The 19,243-nt window shown below is 35.4% G+C and overlaps 1 protein-coding gene across 2 annotated transcripts; it reads right to left on the bottom strand.

The window, feature by feature from the left end:
• Positions 1 to 1,915: 1,915 nt before the first annotated feature.
• ASB5 (ankyrin repeat and SOCS box containing 5) lies at positions 1,916 to 17,119 on the bottom strand. Of its 2 annotated transcripts, XM_050338182.1 has the most exons (8): positions 16,816 to 17,119; positions 11,912 to 11,979; positions 9,142 to 9,221; positions 7,932 to 8,039; positions 6,350 to 6,500; positions 6,089 to 6,223; positions 3,889 to 4,080; positions 1,916 to 2,619 (listed from the first exon to the last, which is right to left on the bottom strand). In XM_050338182.1, the coding sequence occupies exons 2-8, from the start codon at positions 11,967 to 11,969 to the stop codon at positions 2,492 to 2,494; spliced, it is 852 nt and encodes a 283-aa protein (XP_050194139.1). In that variant the 5' UTR covers positions 11,970 to 11,979; positions 16,816 to 17,119; the 3' UTR covers positions 1,916 to 2,491. The 2 variants fall into 2 exon arrangements, with proteins under 2 accessions (XP_050194139.1, XP_050194138.1); XM_050338181.1 differs by lacking the exon at positions 11,912 to 11,979.
• Between the last annotated feature and the right edge of the window lie 2,124 nt (positions 17,120 to 19,243).

The following is a 19,243-nucleotide window of genomic DNA, read 5'->3' as shown; positions in this document are numbered from 1 at the left end:
ATTTATTTCATACAAAGAATAGGGCCCTCACAGCATGCAAACAGTAAGAAAGCTGTTTCATTTCTGGCCAAACAAAGGATCATTTTTTGAAGAGATTTTACCAAATACTAATGTCAGGTGTTTCATTGCTGTGTATTTTTGGCATGTGGCATTGCGAGGCTCTGATCTGCCTCAGTCCTGCTCCAGTGTATAGACCTGACAGGGCAACAACATCCCTTTCCTATTTCTGTTTGTCCCTGTTACATAGTAACAGAAGCAATGCCCATTCCACTGGGCTTAGCTTGCCAAAATAACTCGCATTTTTACATAATTATTTGGTACAAAGATAAAAGTTTATGTTGAGAACTGCATCTGGCCCAAGATCCAAGTCATAATATTACCATATGCCAGTTTCTTCTGACTAGTCTACCATTCTGTAGAATTAGAGGAAAAACAGTACTAAATACCTGTAAACTACAGAAATTGTCTGTCTTTGCTCTTTGTGTGGTGGCAAGTGGGAATAGATGTTGCAAATGCCACAAGAGCACAAACACCTATTTGCAATGAGATGGCTTTGACTCTTAATGTGACTCTCAGTAAAACTTCTCATGGTGTTTAGTTGTGTTTCGAACAGGTGTTTTGCAGAGTAGCCACACTTGCTCAAAACAGACCTTAATTACAGAACATGAGAGCTTTTTTTGACCCTTTGTCCAAGTCAAACTTGGACTGTGCACACCTGAAGGGGAAGATCTAAATGATCTCATTTTACGTAGAGAAGTTCAGCAGTGCCATGGTTGGCTTGGCGGTTTGAAGTTGGTTTGTTTGTTGAAGTAATACACAGTAATGGTACTGTACATAAAAACATAAATTGCTAGGTTTTGATGGAAACCAAAACCACCCAACTCCATTACAGGCTGTATGTTAGGGACTCCTAAGTAGCTCCTCTTACTTGCATTTGACTTTCCTTTACAGGGACTTCAGAAGAGACCCCTAACTAGAGTTTTTGCAGGGAACAGAAGAAAATTATTTAACACGGGCAAGTGCTGGACAGCTGCATTTTTTATTAGGGTCGATATAATTTAGCAACTGACTAAGCATTCCTCTTTGTGAAAGCTTTCTCTATAGTTAGTTCCTCACTTAGTATCTTTCCAGTAGGAACATAAATACTGAAAGGAGTCACTGAAGAGGAATGGAAGAGGGTGAATCACCAGGGGCAAGTGGCAAATTATCAGGTGTCTTATGCTTTGGTTTGCAGGAATTGAGTATAAGTCACTGAGAGTGTAATTTGTTCTCAAAGGAACACCAAATGAGAAGACTGAGAGGAGGAGCACTGCATTTCAGTGTAGTCAGATCACATTTTTTGACAAGACAGGCGATCACCAAAATGCAAGAGCATGAGCAAGGCAGAAATCCTTGGGGTTTTCTAATATCTCTTGGGGGTGTCAGCATTCCTTCTCTAGCTGGAGTTGAACAATAAAATTTCAACCTGTTCACAGAGATGCCTGCTAGAGCATTCTGGGATTTTGCAACATGATTTTTGGAGCTGGGTACTTGTTTATAAACAAGAGAAATAATGTCCTTTCAAGAGAGATAACCCTCCTGATATGGAGAACTGATGTATTTCTGGAATCTTGCATCCATCTCCTGAACTTGAGCTTGAAGATTCATTATCCACATCTCCACAATATGGCTTCAGAAATCTCACAGATATATGACACTTTAAAATATGCCTTTCCCTGAGGCAAATAATTATTTAATATGCCAATGAGCTGTGATACAGCATTGTTATGAAAAGATAAGGAAAGAGCTCACATGATTTTGTTTTACAAGAGGAGATCAAAAGTACCTCAGCATTAAGGCTTTTGAGAAATATTCCTCTGGAATTTTTAAAGCTACTAATTGTATCAATAAACAGAGATTCTATAAAAAATGGAGATCATGTTCACAGCAGTTTAATTCCATTTCACAGCACAGGCAGTGAGGAAGAATAAAGGAAGTTTTCATTAATAAATTGTCTATATAAATAAAAAGAAAAAAAGGACATCCAATTGTTTTATTTTTATCAATGTATACAGTGCACATATCACCAAGTATTTTTAGATACATGAACAATAGAAATTTAAAAACACATAAAATACTGACTCCAAATGGACAAACTTAACAAATAATAATGAAGAAACTCTTCGTGGTTCAGGTGTGTCAAAGAGATTTTTAAAATATAAACACAGAATTAACAGCACTAAAGCTACTGAGTATTAAGGTAAAGCTCTATAATCATGTCCCAGAGTATCAGCACACTTATTCAATTCAGCTTTATTAGCACCTTGGTACTATTTGCTGAATGGCTCCCAGTTACTATTAAATTACCAACACCAGATGTCAAAGAAACAATTTTTTTAAGCAATATGCAAAAAGCTCTTTTTCCGCCCAGCAGTTCTTTAGATAAAACATACAATAAACACAGAGAAGAAAAAGTACTTGCTATTTAATTTTCTAACACTTAATTACTACATTATCTGTACTGTAAGAAATTCTTCAGTATTGTTGGCAACTGGAGTTGTGGAACAAGATGCAGTCTAGCTCTTCCTATGTAATTTCGGATACGTAGTCGGCAGAGCTGACACAGAGAGGATGGTGTGGCTGCAAACAATAAAGGAAGGAGTTTAATTGCAAATGTGGCCTTTTTCTTCATTCCTTTTCCTTCATTGCCTTTCTGCCCTCAAAGATAAAGACAGGGGCTGCTGAAACCTTGTTCATAGTTAGGGAAATACTGAAGAAAGCAAGGTAAGGTCAGTGTTTTTAAATTAAAAATGTGCTCCCAGAAAATAACTTTAAAAACTGCAAGGTTGCTGTTTTTTTTTTAATTCACAGAGCAGATGAGATACCTGCTACAGCACTACAAGCTGCACTACTGATGCATCACTGCAACAAAAATAAGCAGCCAAAATACCCCAAGCCTCTGAATCATGTTTAGTGATCTTACTAGCTCATCACAATGCCTTTATCCCTCTGTCCCCCACTCTCTCAAAGTGAACATTGCTGTTTTCTCTGGACTATAAACTCATATCTGTTTCTTACCAAGTAATTTTTTTTTTTTTTTTACATCTTTGCTGTGACTTTCAAAAATACTACTAGTCTTGGTAAATTTGTGAAAACCTCTAGTTTTTAGAGGGGTTTTGTTAATAGCATTCAGACTACAGAGTTGTTTCCTTGAGGAAAACATGAATCAGTGTTACTCATCAGTTCACCTCTAAAGAGATGCCCAGTTATTGAAATAGTTTCTTTCTCTTGTGGCTTATTTTTACATTATACATATGTCAGTCGGAAAAAATCCAGTTCCCTTAAGGATATTCTCTCTCCAAAGCAACAGACCTTTAAGAGTTTTGAGGGACTCTTGAGTTTCGACTCCTATTTCTCAGGTTCTTATAATTTCATAGAGAAAATTTAGAAAATGAGATTTTTTTAATACCTTTTGCCCACAATAAAAATAAAGTCCTTTATATGCACTTAAAAATATATTTTTAAAGATTTTGTGACAGCTGACCAAAATGAAATACATTTTTAATCTGAAATTTAAATAGTTTCTTTTTAACAAGGTCTGTAACAGCCAATAAAAATATAGCTTTAATGTCAACTTGTGTAAACACACAAAAAACACAGGATGATGCTTTTTCAGCTTGTATAAATTTTGATGCTGCTTGGCCAATGGGCTCTATCTAGCCTGAGACTAAATATTCCTGATTATTTTTATAGTTAAAAAGAAAATTACCTGAATGCTAATATATTTATTTAATAAAGCACAATGTAACATCTACAACATGGGTTGTTTGCATTGTTCGGTTGAGGGTTTTTCGAAAAAAAAATTTTTTTTTACAGTTACAGTTGCAAAAACACACACAAAAAACTTACCTTCATGGAAGAGCAGCAGTCTCTCCACTAAACTGCTAGGAGCAGCTAAATCAACAGGCCTCTCAAAATCTGAATTTTTGGCATTTATGTCTGCCCCAAATTCAAGAAGTAAGTTTACAATCTCTGTACTAGAATGCTGGGCAGCAGCATGCAGTGGAGTTTGCAAATGCTTTCCCTTCTGCACATTGGCACCTGATGGGTAGATGCACATAAAGAGATGTCAGAAGAGATTAACTAAAATTGCCATTAAGTAATGATGGGGCTTCAAAATAAACAAAAAACCCCACTGTCCTAGAATGCTCCAGTGCATTTAGTGCTTTATTAATTCCACTGCAGAGAACTATAACTAACCATATCAATACAGCTTGCTTTATCCTATGTTTTATTACCCAAGTACAACCATATAAAAAGAAAAATCAAATCAGATCACATGAGCACATTACTTTTTGTAAACATTTACTAAAATTTGCTCTACATAAAAAATATACTTTTTTTATCTGAATATTTTTAAAAAATCACTAAACTGAGGTTTTGTAAGTATATGTTTATAAGTACACCAACTCAAAAAGGAATCCAGCGTGGATGCCTTATAGTTTTTCATGTGTTGAAGCTGGCAAAGTGTTTGTAATAGACTCCCCATCCCATCCCATCCAACCTTTATCAAGGATTTATCTATAAATTAAATAATTTAAATTAAGGTAGGATATACAGTCAAGAAAACTAATAGGGAAAAAAATCCCCTGGTACTATTAATTCTCCCAATCATGGAATTCTAATTAATACACTTTTGTATTAAGAAAGGTTAACTTATTTTAACTTAAAATTGATGAAATTAATTTGCAGTAATGCATTCATATTCAAGAAAAAAATCCATATAAGAGTTAAATCAAACCAGCCAGTATGGAAGAATTTCTCTTACAGGCAAGCTGATAGACCCCCTAAAACTGAGTTGGCCCCAACAGTTTTCTACATTATTCTAGCAGAAGAAAAACCAAGACTTCTTAAGATAGATTTGCTAATCTTGTGAGATCAGAAATTAGCTTCTGTACCAACTTTATTCCCCGAATCAACACTTTTTGCCTTTTAAATTCCCTTTTGAGTAAAATAATTTGTCACAAGCCTACTGTTCTCAATAGTAACAATTTGAGAATACTTCTGCAGTACCATTTTCTTGCTTATTTCATTGTCTCTTTGCTGTGCTTTTCAACTTCTAATACATCCTTGCAAATCAATAAAATATAAAAAATTTCAGACTTACAGAATTATTTACTTATATTCTCAGTTTACATATCCTTTTCTACTCCAGGCAACCAACATATATAGAATATGCCATTCTATTACTGTTTTTTATGTATTGTAGTATTTCAATCCCAAAATACGCTAATTATACTTTTGCTTTTCTTAAAAATGAAAAGTCATAACATAGGATAATTAATCATCTGAAGAGACTGAATCAATGAGAAACAATTTAACTGTTTGTTTAAGTTCTAAATATAACATGCAATCAACTAGAAGAACAATTCTGGTGCAATGGCTGAATTATTCATATATATATTTTTATTCATTGTGCTACAGGACATGAAAGCCCTGTATGTCATTACCTGAAACACAGCAAATGATTCTGTAGCTATGCCCATTGTGTCCCTGGGCTTGTACTAAAACAGACTGAGCCTCCAACATCTCTTTCCAGTTGATTAAATAAATAATGAAATTTAGGAAATTTGTTATTTTGAAATTTGTGAAATTTAGGATCAAATACTTTTAAGCTCTTCCCTCTGCAACTCAGCCTCTCTGCCTTGTGAAAAGATCAATCAGAATATTCTGAAGAGTGAAAGAAAGTGGGACTACATTGCTAAAATAGTTCTGTTGAAATCTCAATGATTGCTACCTAAAATTCCTTTCTCAAAGCTAATTTTTTTAACCTTGTCTTTCTTACAGGAAATGTCTAGCTACAAATCTGTAGTAGGTGCTAAAAATGTTGAACATCCATCTTTATTTGTCTTGCTTCCTTTTTTGGTCATATGCTCACTATACCACCAGTAATTTATTGTAAGAAAAGGTGCATCACAGCGTAACATTTGAAGCAGAGCCCTGCAAGCAAGTGTTCTAGTTCCAATGATTCAGCGGAGCTAACTTTAAAGGTGAGTAGAGTATGCTTATTTTACAGACTAGTAATATTTTTATTTAAATCATTACGTACCTGCATAAAGAAGCTTTCGAATGCAATGGATCTGCTGTGAAACACAAGCTACATACAGAGGTGTTCCTAAATGAGGAAGGTCTTGGTCAACATCTATACCCCAGGATATCAGTACCTCCAGACATTCACTGTGACCTGTCAGTACAAAGCATGACAGAGTTTGCTCAACTTCTGTAAGCTGTCTCAGACAAAACCTCACACATTTCTTAACCCTGAGACATTGGTTAACTGCCCCGTGTTTAGTCAGCAGTAATTTCTTACCTCTGCTGGCTGCTTCATGAGTTGGTGAAGGCAGACAGGACTCCCACTGAGCTTTGGCACCATACTGTAACAGAAGCTCAGCACATGCCGCACTGCCTCTCGAACAGGCATTAAATAAGGGTGTCACTCCATCAATTGTTGTAGCATTTACCTAGAATACATATAGTCTATTTAAGAACAGAATTGAAAAAAAGGTAGATTTTTAAACAGGAAATAGTTAGAAATTGCATTAAAATATATATTTAAAAAAATAAAATAAAAGATACTAGTTAGAATAATAGCACAACAGACCAGTCCCTGTCCTCCTCATACCACACCCTTCATTTGAAATTAGTTTACTAATATTCTTGTTAAACTATGCTGAATAAACCAAAATACACCTTGAATACTAAAGAGCACACTTTGATATCTGGGCAGTAAATAATTTTCAAAAGTCATTGCAATGACTTGTTTCACTTACACAGAAAATCTACACTTGGGTAGTATCAGTTTAACAGGGACCTTCTCTCCGCAGCTCTGACAAGTCCATATTAAATGTGAGAATTATTTGCCATGTTTTTCTGTAGTTTTAGTCTCCAGGTTGGAGTGATATTTCACAGGATGGAGGCAAAGCTAATAGCACAGGTTCACTGTTTTTATACGAACCTCATCACCTCACTGGTTAACTGAATATTTCTAGCAAGAGAATAAGGAGAGAAACTAGGCAACTTTGTGATGGCTAATAATACCAAAGGAAGCAGCACAGGTATTAGGAGAGAGCTCCTTCCAGTACGCTGGCCTACCCTCTTTCATACATCCCCAAACCCACCAAAACAATTAAAAGTACTAAAAATAAATCAGGTGTGAAAATGAATTTTTTCCCTGTAGTTTTTTCTATAGTGTCTATAGTTTTCTATCTTAATCATCCTAGGTAAAGTGGAGAGGCATTGTTTTTGGAAACATCTATTTATCTTCTTTTTTTTTTTTTCCCTGTAAGAACATAGACATATTCTACATGGTTTTCAAACCTGAATTTGTAAGGACAGTAAATATTTCCATTACAAAGATCAGAGACTTGGGAAGGCATGCATTTGAACTCTGATGTCAGCAGGAATTGTAGTGAAAATGATCTATAAAGTCCCATTTTTGTTTTGGGATAAAAGATGAGACAGCCTATGTCAGTACAGAAAAGAGGCAGTGCTTTTTTGTACTCAGACCAAGGAATTTTAAGAGCACGCAGGTGTAGTGTGACAACAGACATTCTGATGATTAAAAGAACAGTCTCCTGAAGGCCACTCAAAGCAAAAAGAAAACCAGTAGAGGAGAAGAATGCATTCCATATTTTAGAAGAGAAATAACTTAATGAATACTGCTAACAGATGCTCTCCAATTCATTACTCTGTCTCAGTGTCTGCCCATCACCGAACTTTGCTAGCATTCAGGTGGCAGCTTATTGCAAATAAATAAGATTAACACAACCGATAGGGTGAGTAAAGAGAAATACCAATCAAATATAAAAATCGTATCATATATCCTTCTCAGTTAAACCAAGGTTAGCATTGGACTTCATACTGATAAAAAAAAACAAAAAACAAAGCCTTACATTTGCTCCTGCTTCAAGGAGGATTCTTGCACATCCTACGTGATCTCCCAGGCAGGCTTCATGAAGTGGAGTTACTTGGTCAATTGTTAGTGTGTCTACATTGTACCCCTAAAATAGATGTGAATGACATTTAAAGATCATACAAAAGCTACTAAGAGTAGTTCCCTCACACTACTGTTCAAATGAAGAGTTGAAAATATTCTAAATAGGCTTAAAACTCAATTTTCAATAAGTAAATCCTCAGTGAGCATAGAAAGAATCTTTCACCAATCAGTGTATAACAGAATAAAAGTAATTTCTCAACTCTTCTTTTTTTTTTTTTAATCAGAAATATGCATAGGATATTGAGGGTATAAAGAAGATTGAAACAGACTGTTGAGATGCACATTGACAGGGCAAAAGGCAACAGACCCAAGTTGGAACATACTAAATTCCAATTAGTTATATGGAAAAAATTTAACAGTGAAACTCTGAAACAGGGGTTCACAGAGGTTGGTACATCTCCACTCTTGGTGATCTTTGAAACACAACAAGGACCTGAGTCTAAACTCTACTGTGACTCTGATCCTCTAACTTAAGTTTTGAAATATCCAAAGCCGTGAATGTTAGCAAGGAAAACAGTCACTGGATTGATAAAATCATCAAGCCCTTTAAATTTTCAGCCACAGATGTTGTTGGATTTTTAAGAACTAATAATTTTATTTATTATCCTTCATCAAATGGGATCTATATTATAATTATGCAATATTAAAGTAGCTGATAGAACAATACTGTAATAATTTAGCAGTTTGAGTCTCTCCCTTCACTATTAACAAGATAATATTTTTCTTAAATGACAATTATGCAAAACCCAGAATCTTTCAGTGATTCTTCTCATTAACTATTATCTTCCTGACTAGCTCTATTTACTCAAAGGAGTTTAAAGCAGTGGAACTACACTGTCTTATACCATGCAAGAGGGAAAGACTGACATACATTTAGACACATTTTGGTAATTCTTTTTTGGGGGGAGGTGGTGTTTAAAACATATAGAGGAAATATTTTAAAATACTAACATGTATTTTAATATGAAAAATTCCTACGTGTGTATTGCACTGAAAAATTCAAATGAAAAAAGGCAATGAAAGCATACTAAGTTTGCATTAATAATCTATGCTGAGAAATTAGGTAACATTAAAAATAAAAGCAACTGTAAGAACACAGCCTTCACCTGTGACAATAAAGTCTTCAGAGAAAGAAGACGTCCTTGACTGGCTGCCTCATGCAGAGGTGAGCGATCTGCCCAAGAACCTATATAAGAACAACATTTATTGAATAAACCATATGAATTATAAAGGGAGCAAGGCAGAAAATATAATGCACAGAATGAAATCAGTAGTCCTGTGAAATTAATTTTTCCTCTTTAGAGACTGCATTTCAAGTGATCAGTTTCTAAACAATAAAAACTGCTCTATTATTAACTGTAAACATCCCTAATAAATGATTATGTGGTACAGAGAATAAAATATTTTCCACTTCTATTTTTGCATTGTGCATTTTTAATACAAGTAATATAACTTATTTTTGTAGCTGGTATATAGGCTTTATTTGAACTTAAACCAGACATAAACCCGCCTGAAGAAGTCACGAAGAAGCCACTGTATCTGAACACCAATGTGGAAATCCCTGTGTATGATGAGATTAATTTGCAGCTACTACGCTATTTCAAGTAGAGAAATACAGTGAGAACCACACTAAAAAAATTACTATAGTAGAAATATGATATTAAGTTCTCATTCCATAAGCTATTAGATATTAGTGATAAATAAATGAAAATAAATTCCAACCCTTTAAAGTAAGCATATCTAATAGGAGAAAAACAAAATAGAAACACACCAACAACCCAGTGTTCACACATATACCCCCTGTAACTCCCAGCCCAGGTTCTGGAGTCATCCTGCAGCTCTGGGTGAAGGACCTGCCCTTTCCTCTAGAAGACTGGATATTGAACAGGTCCCTTCTAGCCATTCAGGTTTGCAGGCATAGCTGATACCGATTTATTGCATGAATTTTGCAAATCGAGTTTTGAGAGACTGTGTAAGCAAGAACCATCTTTAAAGTGTATTAGGAATTACCGATATTTAATCCTGTAAGAAGAAAATCACTAAAACTGTAAAATACTAATACAATCACTCATGTGAGTTATATCAAGCCCTCCAAAATCCCTGAAGAAACATAGAGAGAATTAGCTAAGTATGATGAACTGGTAACATGGGCAGATGAATCTTCAGTGCATAAATGTCTTTGACTTTGTCCATTGCAATGGACGGAACTGCCTACAGAGCCAGTTACTGCATTTTAGTGACAAGGCAATGAATCTTAAATGAGAAGGCTGTTGCTCAGTCACTGGCAATCATCAGTCCAAACTCTAAGATAACTACACACCAGAAATAGACCCTATTTCTGTCTCCTGTTGGTCCCCTTCTGTTCACCAGCCTGTTTCAGAAAGTACACCCTTGGTTGTACAACCCCCTCAAATCACATGAAGAACGACTGAAAAGATTAAAGCTGCTCAACCTGAAAAGAAATTAAGGGATAGTTAAAAGCATGAAATAGCACACAATAGGAAAACATAGATAAAACTCCAATTTTCCTAGAGGTGTTAAGGAATTACAGAGATGTAAGAGGGCACCTTAGAGAACATATAACTGCACTTTGTAACACAGCACTACTGAACACTATTGAGATCAAAAACTTAGCAAAACAAAAGCACATCTGAGTATTTATCATAAAACTACATAAAGCTGATCACAGAAGTTAAAAAAATAGGCTTTATAAACCTGATTTTAAAAATGCAGGGACATTTCTGGTATGTCAGAGTATCCCATGTGTGTGAAGCTCCTTGTGCTCCTTGATCTGTCAGAGTAGATGGACCATTGGCAAGATTCAGTTTCCAATACTCTATCAGAATTATTAGCACTAAGCTACTATTATCTGTGTGTGCACATACATACACATGTGCACACATCATTCCCTGAACTTTCTACTTCAGGCTTATTTAATGTCATGTTTTGAAATTCTTATTGTTAGTCAGAATAAGAGCTAAAAAAACCCAACAACAACTACTTACATAGAAAAATATCTTATAAAACTGCGTTATGAAGTTTTCTGTCCATTAAATACAATCACACTTCAGATATTTTTATAGCCATGTATAAATAGAACAAAGATGCAGGCAGGATCTGAAAGCAACAATTTTTCACGTTTCTTTCCTTCACCTCTTTCCGTCTTGGATTGATCAGAAGTCTGTTAATTACTCCAATGACATTTGCGAATAAAATTATGCCAGATCCCATTGTAAGCTCTGTTTTGCACACAGACCCACCTTATAAAACTATCTTCATGTAGAAATATTTGTCAGCCAGATGTATTTAACGGTAAATCCATTAAACACAAAATGCTTGTATCATCTCTTCAACAAATAAAATCTATAAGCAGAAATATTTTGTGCCAACCAAGTTTGGAAAAAAAAATTACGTTCCAACTGATTGGTCAATATACATAGTAATTCATCATTAAATATCACAGGGGGAAAGAATAAATTTCACAAATAAACATAAAAGGTGTCTTAAATTCTTTGCCTAGATTGCTGCCTTCTGCTAATCTCCAAACTTCGTATGTCTCTCACTTAGAAAGCATTAGCAAAAATATATAACAAGGACACTTTTTCATTCATTGGTGCCTGTAACAATAGTATTAGCAAACATAGGCTATTCCAAAATGTTTAATGCATTATTTCCCTACTGATGTTGTCTCTGACAGATGAATACAAAGGATCTCTAAGCCACATTAGTTTAAAGTTCTCTGATGTATAGTTTACCAGGAGGCCAAATTATTACAAAGCATCATTGCTTTGTAATCATTAACAAGAAAGATTAAATATATTCACTGTATTAACAAGTGAAGCTAAAAAAAAAAAATTACAAATTATCATACAATACCTAAATCTCCATCTCCCCATGGCACTTCCAGCCAATTGCAATTATAAATCCTACTCATTTCTTTCAATCTGGAAAATAAAAAAAAATAAAATAATAATAAAAAAAATATCTGCTCTTACTAGTTGGGCCATTCTTAATACACTCCAGCTATGTTTGGAAGGAGATCAGCAGCTCCCTGTAATATGAACTTTCACTCTTCAGTAAACACAGCTCGAAGATATGAGCGTGCCCAAATTGCCCATTTCTTTTCTTATGTTAAAGGACTGTGGCTGGTTTTGTTAATTTTTCACATTTCTTTTTTTATCATAACAGCTTCTCAAAGTGCCAGTATCTGTGCATTTGCCTTCAAAGACAGATAACTGGAATTTTAACACAAGAGAAACTCACTTGATAAGAATAAACTGCAGAAGAAACTCCCCCTTTTTAAACCTCCTGCAAAGAGACATAGATTTGTATGGGAAACACTGCCAAATGTATGTACATTATTTTGCTACTGACTCATAATATATCTATAAAAGAAATAATCTGAATAATATATATAATATAAAGGTATAATTTGAAATACTATTCTGAACATGTTTCAAATGCTGTTTGATCTGTACACTGAACCGGGGTTTTCTTTTACTAGTTCAATATTGCCTCAAATATCTTCTAAAATATTCTTTGGTTGCTAAATTGGGGTGTCAATAGCTATTCTCAGCAGTGAAAGCATAATTCTCAGTGAAAATGCTCAAAAATGGGGATTTGCAATTCTGACTTTGATCCATTTCTAAGTCATTAATGTTCTCTTTCTCATACGTTCCTACAAAATTCACTCACTTATATCTGTCTACAATTACTTATAAGTCATTCCTGCAGTTGTAATCATAGTAGTAAAATAATAACTAAAAATATTTTCACAGTGGTCATTACCTCCAGTCATACCATCCTGTTGCGTTCATTTCTAAAAATTTGTTTCATCTTCACAATCAAAACAAAAAAAAAGAGCCCAGGTCAGCATAAAAGGTACATTAAAAGTTGGATTTTCAAAATAAAAACTGTAATGAATGAATCTTCTCAGTGACTTCAATGGGAGAATATTTACACCAGAGCTCAGCACTTAAGAAAATTACTGCTCTAAGGCTAAATCCCAGTCCTCAGAAGAAGCAGTATCATCAAAGAATAACTGAAAATAGAAGCCTGACACAGTTCATTATTGGGAGGTGAGAAAGATAGAGTACTTTGAAAGTGTTGTAGCTAATATTTAGTTCTGAAAAACGAACAAATGCTATTTATTAAGATAAGCACTGTTACTTTTCATTTCTTAAGATGTATTCTGAGTGCTTCAGTTTGTGGCAAATGTAGCAACAGACAGAATCAATAACTACAGGAGAAAAACTCTGCAACGTTACAGTCCCAAAATCAACTGAGTCAGTTCAGTTGTTAAAAGTGCATACATACATATTTGGTATATGTAGTTAACTTTTAATAGATTTTTACTGTGGCACCATAAAACTATTTTTCTAAAGCCCTCGTAGGATAAAGGAGAGTGTCAACTACTTAGCTGATATTTGATGTTGAAAACTATTAGAAAGAGTCTTAAATCATGCATTTAAAAGTTAAGAAATTAAACATGCATATAAACAATGAAAACTTGATTGGTTTAAACCAGTATACTTTCCAGTGTTTGTCATAAGGTAGACTTCCAAAATTTGGGTATTTCATTCCAAATGCAAATACCAACAATTTCCTACTCTTGAAAACCATACAAAGCAAATCTATTTTCCCACACAATTCTGACTACAATGCACTCATCCATTCATACTAATTTATAACTAAGGAACCAAAAGACAGAGTTTTAATGCTTAAATTGTAAAACAAGCTAATAGCTTATTTTTTACTGACTAGTTAAGCACTTGAGGCTGAAAGCACAGTTTAATTATGGTTGTGAGAGTTTTGAGCTTCTGAAATTTCAGCCCTAGATAATAACTATGATCAGCCAAGAAACTTTTAGGTTAGATGACTGGTCTTAAAACACATAGGTGCCACAGCTAGAACAAGAATAGTATTTTAGTTTAGGGACATTAAAACATTAACCCTTTTTCCCTACCATCCACTACAACCTTTCTAACCTTTGCAACATACAGGAAAACATTGGGTGTATTTTTTCTAACTCTAAACCTAATGCATTCTCAGAACACCATTCATCTTGCACATCAAAGGAGGCAGGGGCTTTGTGGAAGAGCACAGCATGTGACTGCGCTGTCAAATACTGGGTTATAATGCACTAGAGGGTCAAATTAGTGTGGCCTAGGGAACATTTTGAGTGCTTTGGCACTGCAATTTAGCTTTTCAGACAGAAAAATGAGCCGCTGAACTCCATAAAAAACCTAAAAAAAACACAACAGCAATATCCAAACACAGCTCGCTTGGTTCCCAACAGAGGCAACGTTATGGTACATGAAGACAATGGCAGCAACAGCAGCAGCAGCTGCTGCTGGCTCTGTGCTGGGCCCTGCACACATGGGAAGAAGTTGTCACGCTCCTTCTCCTGTCATGTGAAAGCACAGCTACCCTGTCCATTGCTCATGCACAGTTTCTTTTTTCCAACTTCTCGAAGGACCAACTGTCTGGATATTTTTCTAGCCTAAAGTAGCTTGCAAAGTACCACGGTACTAGCTAGTATCTAGCTAGAGTACCACGGTTAAAATCACATCAACCTCCAAATTCAGAAATTTGTTAAATCACATCATATTTGATTTGAACATGTGGAGCAGCAGCATGTAATATTTTTCAGTTGTTATTTTCTTGGACAAGTCATTAAAACAAAGTAAGGGCTTTTCAGTCCCCTCCCCAATTACAAGATGACAGGAAAGGCATATAGACATTCTAAGCTGAGTTCAGACTTTTGAGGACTTATGTCTGGAATGATTTTTCTCCTCAGTTGCAGTCTCAGCCTTAGACTACAGGCTGTGCTGACTTTTCTCAGTATCTTCCCAGTCTGCCTGAGAATGCAGCACAGGGTCCAATCCCAAGTCTTAAAAGCAGTACACAACTGTGCCGAAAAGCTGAGCCTAATGTGTTGATTTTTGTCACATCCAGGAGATTTTGGTAAAATAGCCTGGTTGTGGCCCCTCAAACCAATAGGCTGAAGACCTTTTTCTAGTCTGACTCTACCCTTTCACCCTTCTATCAAATCTTATCATAATATATTCCACCCCTCACAACACTTTTATCCATTTTCCAATCTGCATATTTACTTACAGACTGCACTGAGGTATGAATTTCCCTTCCTTTGTTCTGCAAGGGTGCCTGCACAGTAAAGTGTTTGCAGGTTTGCATACCTCCATGGGTGAGAACAGTAAGGGAGGAAAGAAGCATCCTTCAGATTTGATAAAAGACATACCTGTTATTCAAGTGAACAGCAACAACCGGAAGTCTGAACTGCAACAGAAGCCTCTCAGTACTTCAAGATGTCCATCAATAAATATATATACCCAGTCTGGCAATTGCAAAGAGGCTCTAAGCAGCTGGACCATGTTAAGGTGAATTCTTCAGAAAATTTCACTTTCCATATTTTACTGTGATTCTCAGAAGTTCAAAACTAGACTAATTATGGGTAATTCTTTATAAGAATAGCAAGAGAGACTAACCATCAACCATGTCAAGGAGCAGCTAGTGCTAACACTAACAATAAACTATTACAAAATTTCCTTTCAGCTGAGGGTGAATGTCCTAGTTCTTTGGGAACTACTGATCTAACTAGCTAAAACATCCATAAATGAAAGTTTCTGTAGGTCAGGAAATCTTAATTCAAACAGTGAACAACATGAGGGCAAAAGATGCACTGCATATTAAAATTGATGAATAAATACATCCTTACAGTATCATTGCAGTCAAATGGTTACTTAGAAGATAAGAAAACTGGTGCTTAAATTCTTGAATATTGTTTAATTCTAAAACTGTAAGTACTGGAAATCAGTAAAGGTATTTTAAGAATAACTCTGATTCCTATAACATATAGCTGTCTACATAGTAAATTCACCATTTTTTTATGCATATGAAATCACTCTTGCCTGTGTGCTTCTTTCCTTGACTATTTTAACATCTCCAGTTTTTAATCTTATAACAAATTATCATGAATTTCAAGTTTGATTTCCCTAATTTCTTTTTTTGTTTTATCTACACCTTATAATGTCACCAATATTAAATGTAATTATGATTACTCTCTTAAAAAAATTCCTCTCAGACTCTCAAAATTGCTCAAAGCTCCCTTTTACATAATTGTGTTTTGAAAAAAATAGGAAAGCATGGTACAGGCGCTGGGAGTTCTAAACACTCCTATTATAATGGAGTTTGTTCCTCATTCCTGAAACTGTCAGTGATAAGCCACTTAAATACATCCTGAGTACTTCTCTATTCAAAGCCTTACAATTATACCTTTGTCTTTAGAATCTTAGTAGAGGACAATAATTCTGTCACATGTAGTTCCTCTATTGTCTTCTATTTCAGCTACCTATAAACTCTTTCCATATGAAGTTATATGTAAAGTTTACTCCTCCCCCTCCTTTCATTCCCCAGTTCCCTCTTGTAAATGATTACCCTTCAGTATCCAGTTACCTTCTGACAGGACAGCAAAAGTCAGGGTAAGTCAAGCCTTAAACTCTTGCATAAAACAAATAGGGCAGATAAACAAGAAACGGTATTTTTGATCAGCTGATAAGGGAGCAGAAAGAACAAAAATAGCTTCAATACGTTTCTGTTAACCCATGCAAGACAATAAAGTGCCACTAGCATAAGCATGCATTTACATTACAGCTAAGAAAAAAAGCAAAAAAACCCCAAAGCTTATAGCTAGAACATCACAATTTGGGTCAGCTTAGCATATTTCAGTATACAGTTTCTGAAATGGCTGCTATACTAACCTTGGCTGGTCAGAATACCCCAGCTAGCTTTCCGTTTGGCAGGACACTCCCCTATACTTTCTAGGCGTCTTTTGGGGAGATTCTGGCTCCTCTGAACAGCAGTGTTTGTTGTCATGATTTGTTTCTCGAGGGCAGCTTGTCTGTCATTGGTGCAGGTACTCTGGTCTGACGAACATCCACAAATGAATTTCTACTACCTTTTTTTCCTCCTTTCACTTTTTCACAGAGGATCTTGCTGTACTTACTGTAGAATGGCTACAACACTGAAATCCATTCAGTTACATTTACTAGCTTGGACTAGTGACTACAGAGTGGGGGAAGGGAAGGACTGCTCTAGCATTTTCTATTTTTAAAACAGAGAAAGAATCAGCTTAGCTACAGCATGAGTCTTAACTATTTACATGATTTAAATGGAAAGAAGGTGTTAATTTTTTAATCATTTAACACAAAAAAGGAACAGATCCTTAAAGCTTAAGTATTCAAATGCTTTGCTGCTTGAATACCAAAAACAGAAAACCAAACCTATTTTATCAGAATGGAAATTCTTTTAAGAATAGAAACAACAATTATTATTGCATCAGGCTTTACTTATATGTAATGTACAGTTAAGAGAGATTTTGCAATTCAGGAGAAAACATGAAACTATGAAGCATTGCTGGTTTTTTGTGGTTTGTTTGTTGTTATTTTAAATAGGGCACAAGTTATTCTACAAATGCCAACTGAAAACTACATCCTGAATAAAAGCATGCTTTTACTACAAAAAAAATGGTTACTTTGAAATTCTGATTCCATTATGAAAGTAAGGCTGTAGTCTTCTCACAAGAAGTACAAGTCAATATTTTTTAATAATAACAAAAAACCCCAAATAGTACTAGAACTTTTTTGTCCATGACTATGTATCACAGTGATACTATAGAACAGAAATATGGAGAGAGAAGAAATCCATGACAAAATTCCAGCATGGTTAAACAGGACAGTGATTTCTCTGTACTAATAACGTGTTAAAATGTTGCCTTTATCGCGCTGCCAGTTCCGCCTAGTATTTCAACACTATCCTCTTCTACAGATATAAAAACTAGCCACTTCTAAATTTTTTTAAAGCATATCAGCATTACTGAATTAGTGAACCTATTCTTTTTTTCTGTACCTGACAAAACTCAATCCCTAAAATGCTGAAATAATACACAGGTATTTAATGAAATTTTCTATATTTCTCTTGGTTTTCTTTAAGAGAAAATTAGAGGCAAGATTAGTTAAAGTGAGGGGAAGAAGGAGCAGCTCAGCTGCAAATTTCACCTTGAAATTACAGCATATGAGAACTGCCTTACTTGGAATAGTGCTACAGTCTTTACAGAAGCAGGTGGGCTACTGCTGTTCTCACAAGAGAGAACAAAACTGCACTCTCACAGATGTTATGCAGCTTTCAGACACCTGTTTTTCTCAGGTTTTATCTACCTGAATGAAACAGGCTATCTCACAGACTGAAATAAACACTTCAATGGATCCAGCAATCAGACTCTGCAAGTAAGTCTTGAACAGAGCTTTCAAGAAAGCATTCATTATAGATGGCACATTATAAATATATCACTTCTAATACTAGAATTACTTGTTACTTTGCAATGTTGTCTTCAAGTAAATGAATACTGGAAGAGGAATTACCAGGAAAGCTTACTAAAGATGTGTACATGTGTCTGAACAGGAAGATACCAGCATTATTTTTCAAGTGAGAAATAAGCACTGACAATTTCTGTACTTGCCAAGCTCATCACAGTTTTACATTTGGAATGGAATCCCAGGACTTTCAGAAGATGGTGGTGAGAATCAGGATTAAGCAAAGCATCTGGAACCGCAGAGCAGGAATTGACAGTGGTCTGGGAATACAAAACCTATTTTTTTTTATAGGAGTTTTTGGGTGACGTCATCAGTTGAGAATGAAGCTGGATCCTTCTACAGGAGCGGCACAAACCTGGAAGTAATTCATACAAGTTGCTTTCCACAGATATTCCAGCCTCTGTTCTCTCTTACTAGTCTGAGAGGCGTGGCAAGGAAACCAGAAGGTACACAGACAGCTGCCATGGCTTCAAAGAGGAAAACCCCCAAGGTGGTCAGCATCACCTGCTCACTCTTGTCCAGAGAACTGCATAATGTTCATAATGTTCAATATGTTACCTCCATAAACAATAGAGTTAGACCACCCCCAGAATCCTCTACTTTCAAAGCATGGGTTATGGGAACAGTATCTGTATTCCACAGACCTTTGACACTCAGTAAGTTACTTTGAATACTTTGGAGGACATTAAAATGCAATGTATTTTCATGCTTTGAAGTAGGCAAAGTTATTCAGTTATCCAGTTCAGGACTCTAGAAGCAACTTTACATTAAATTCTGCTAGGCACAACCATTCATCCTCCAGGCAATAACCATTAAA

This window comes from Myiozetetes cayanensis, unplaced genomic scaffold, assembly GCF_022539395.1.
Source record: "Myiozetetes cayanensis isolate MyiCay16 unplaced genomic scaffold, myiCay2020 scf7, whole genome shotgun sequence".
NCBI lineage: Eukaryota > Metazoa > Chordata > Aves > Passeriformes > Tyrannidae > Myiozetetes > Myiozetetes cayanensis.
Note: the sequence above shows the minus strand (reverse complement) of the source record. Positions and strands in the feature narration are given on the sequence as shown.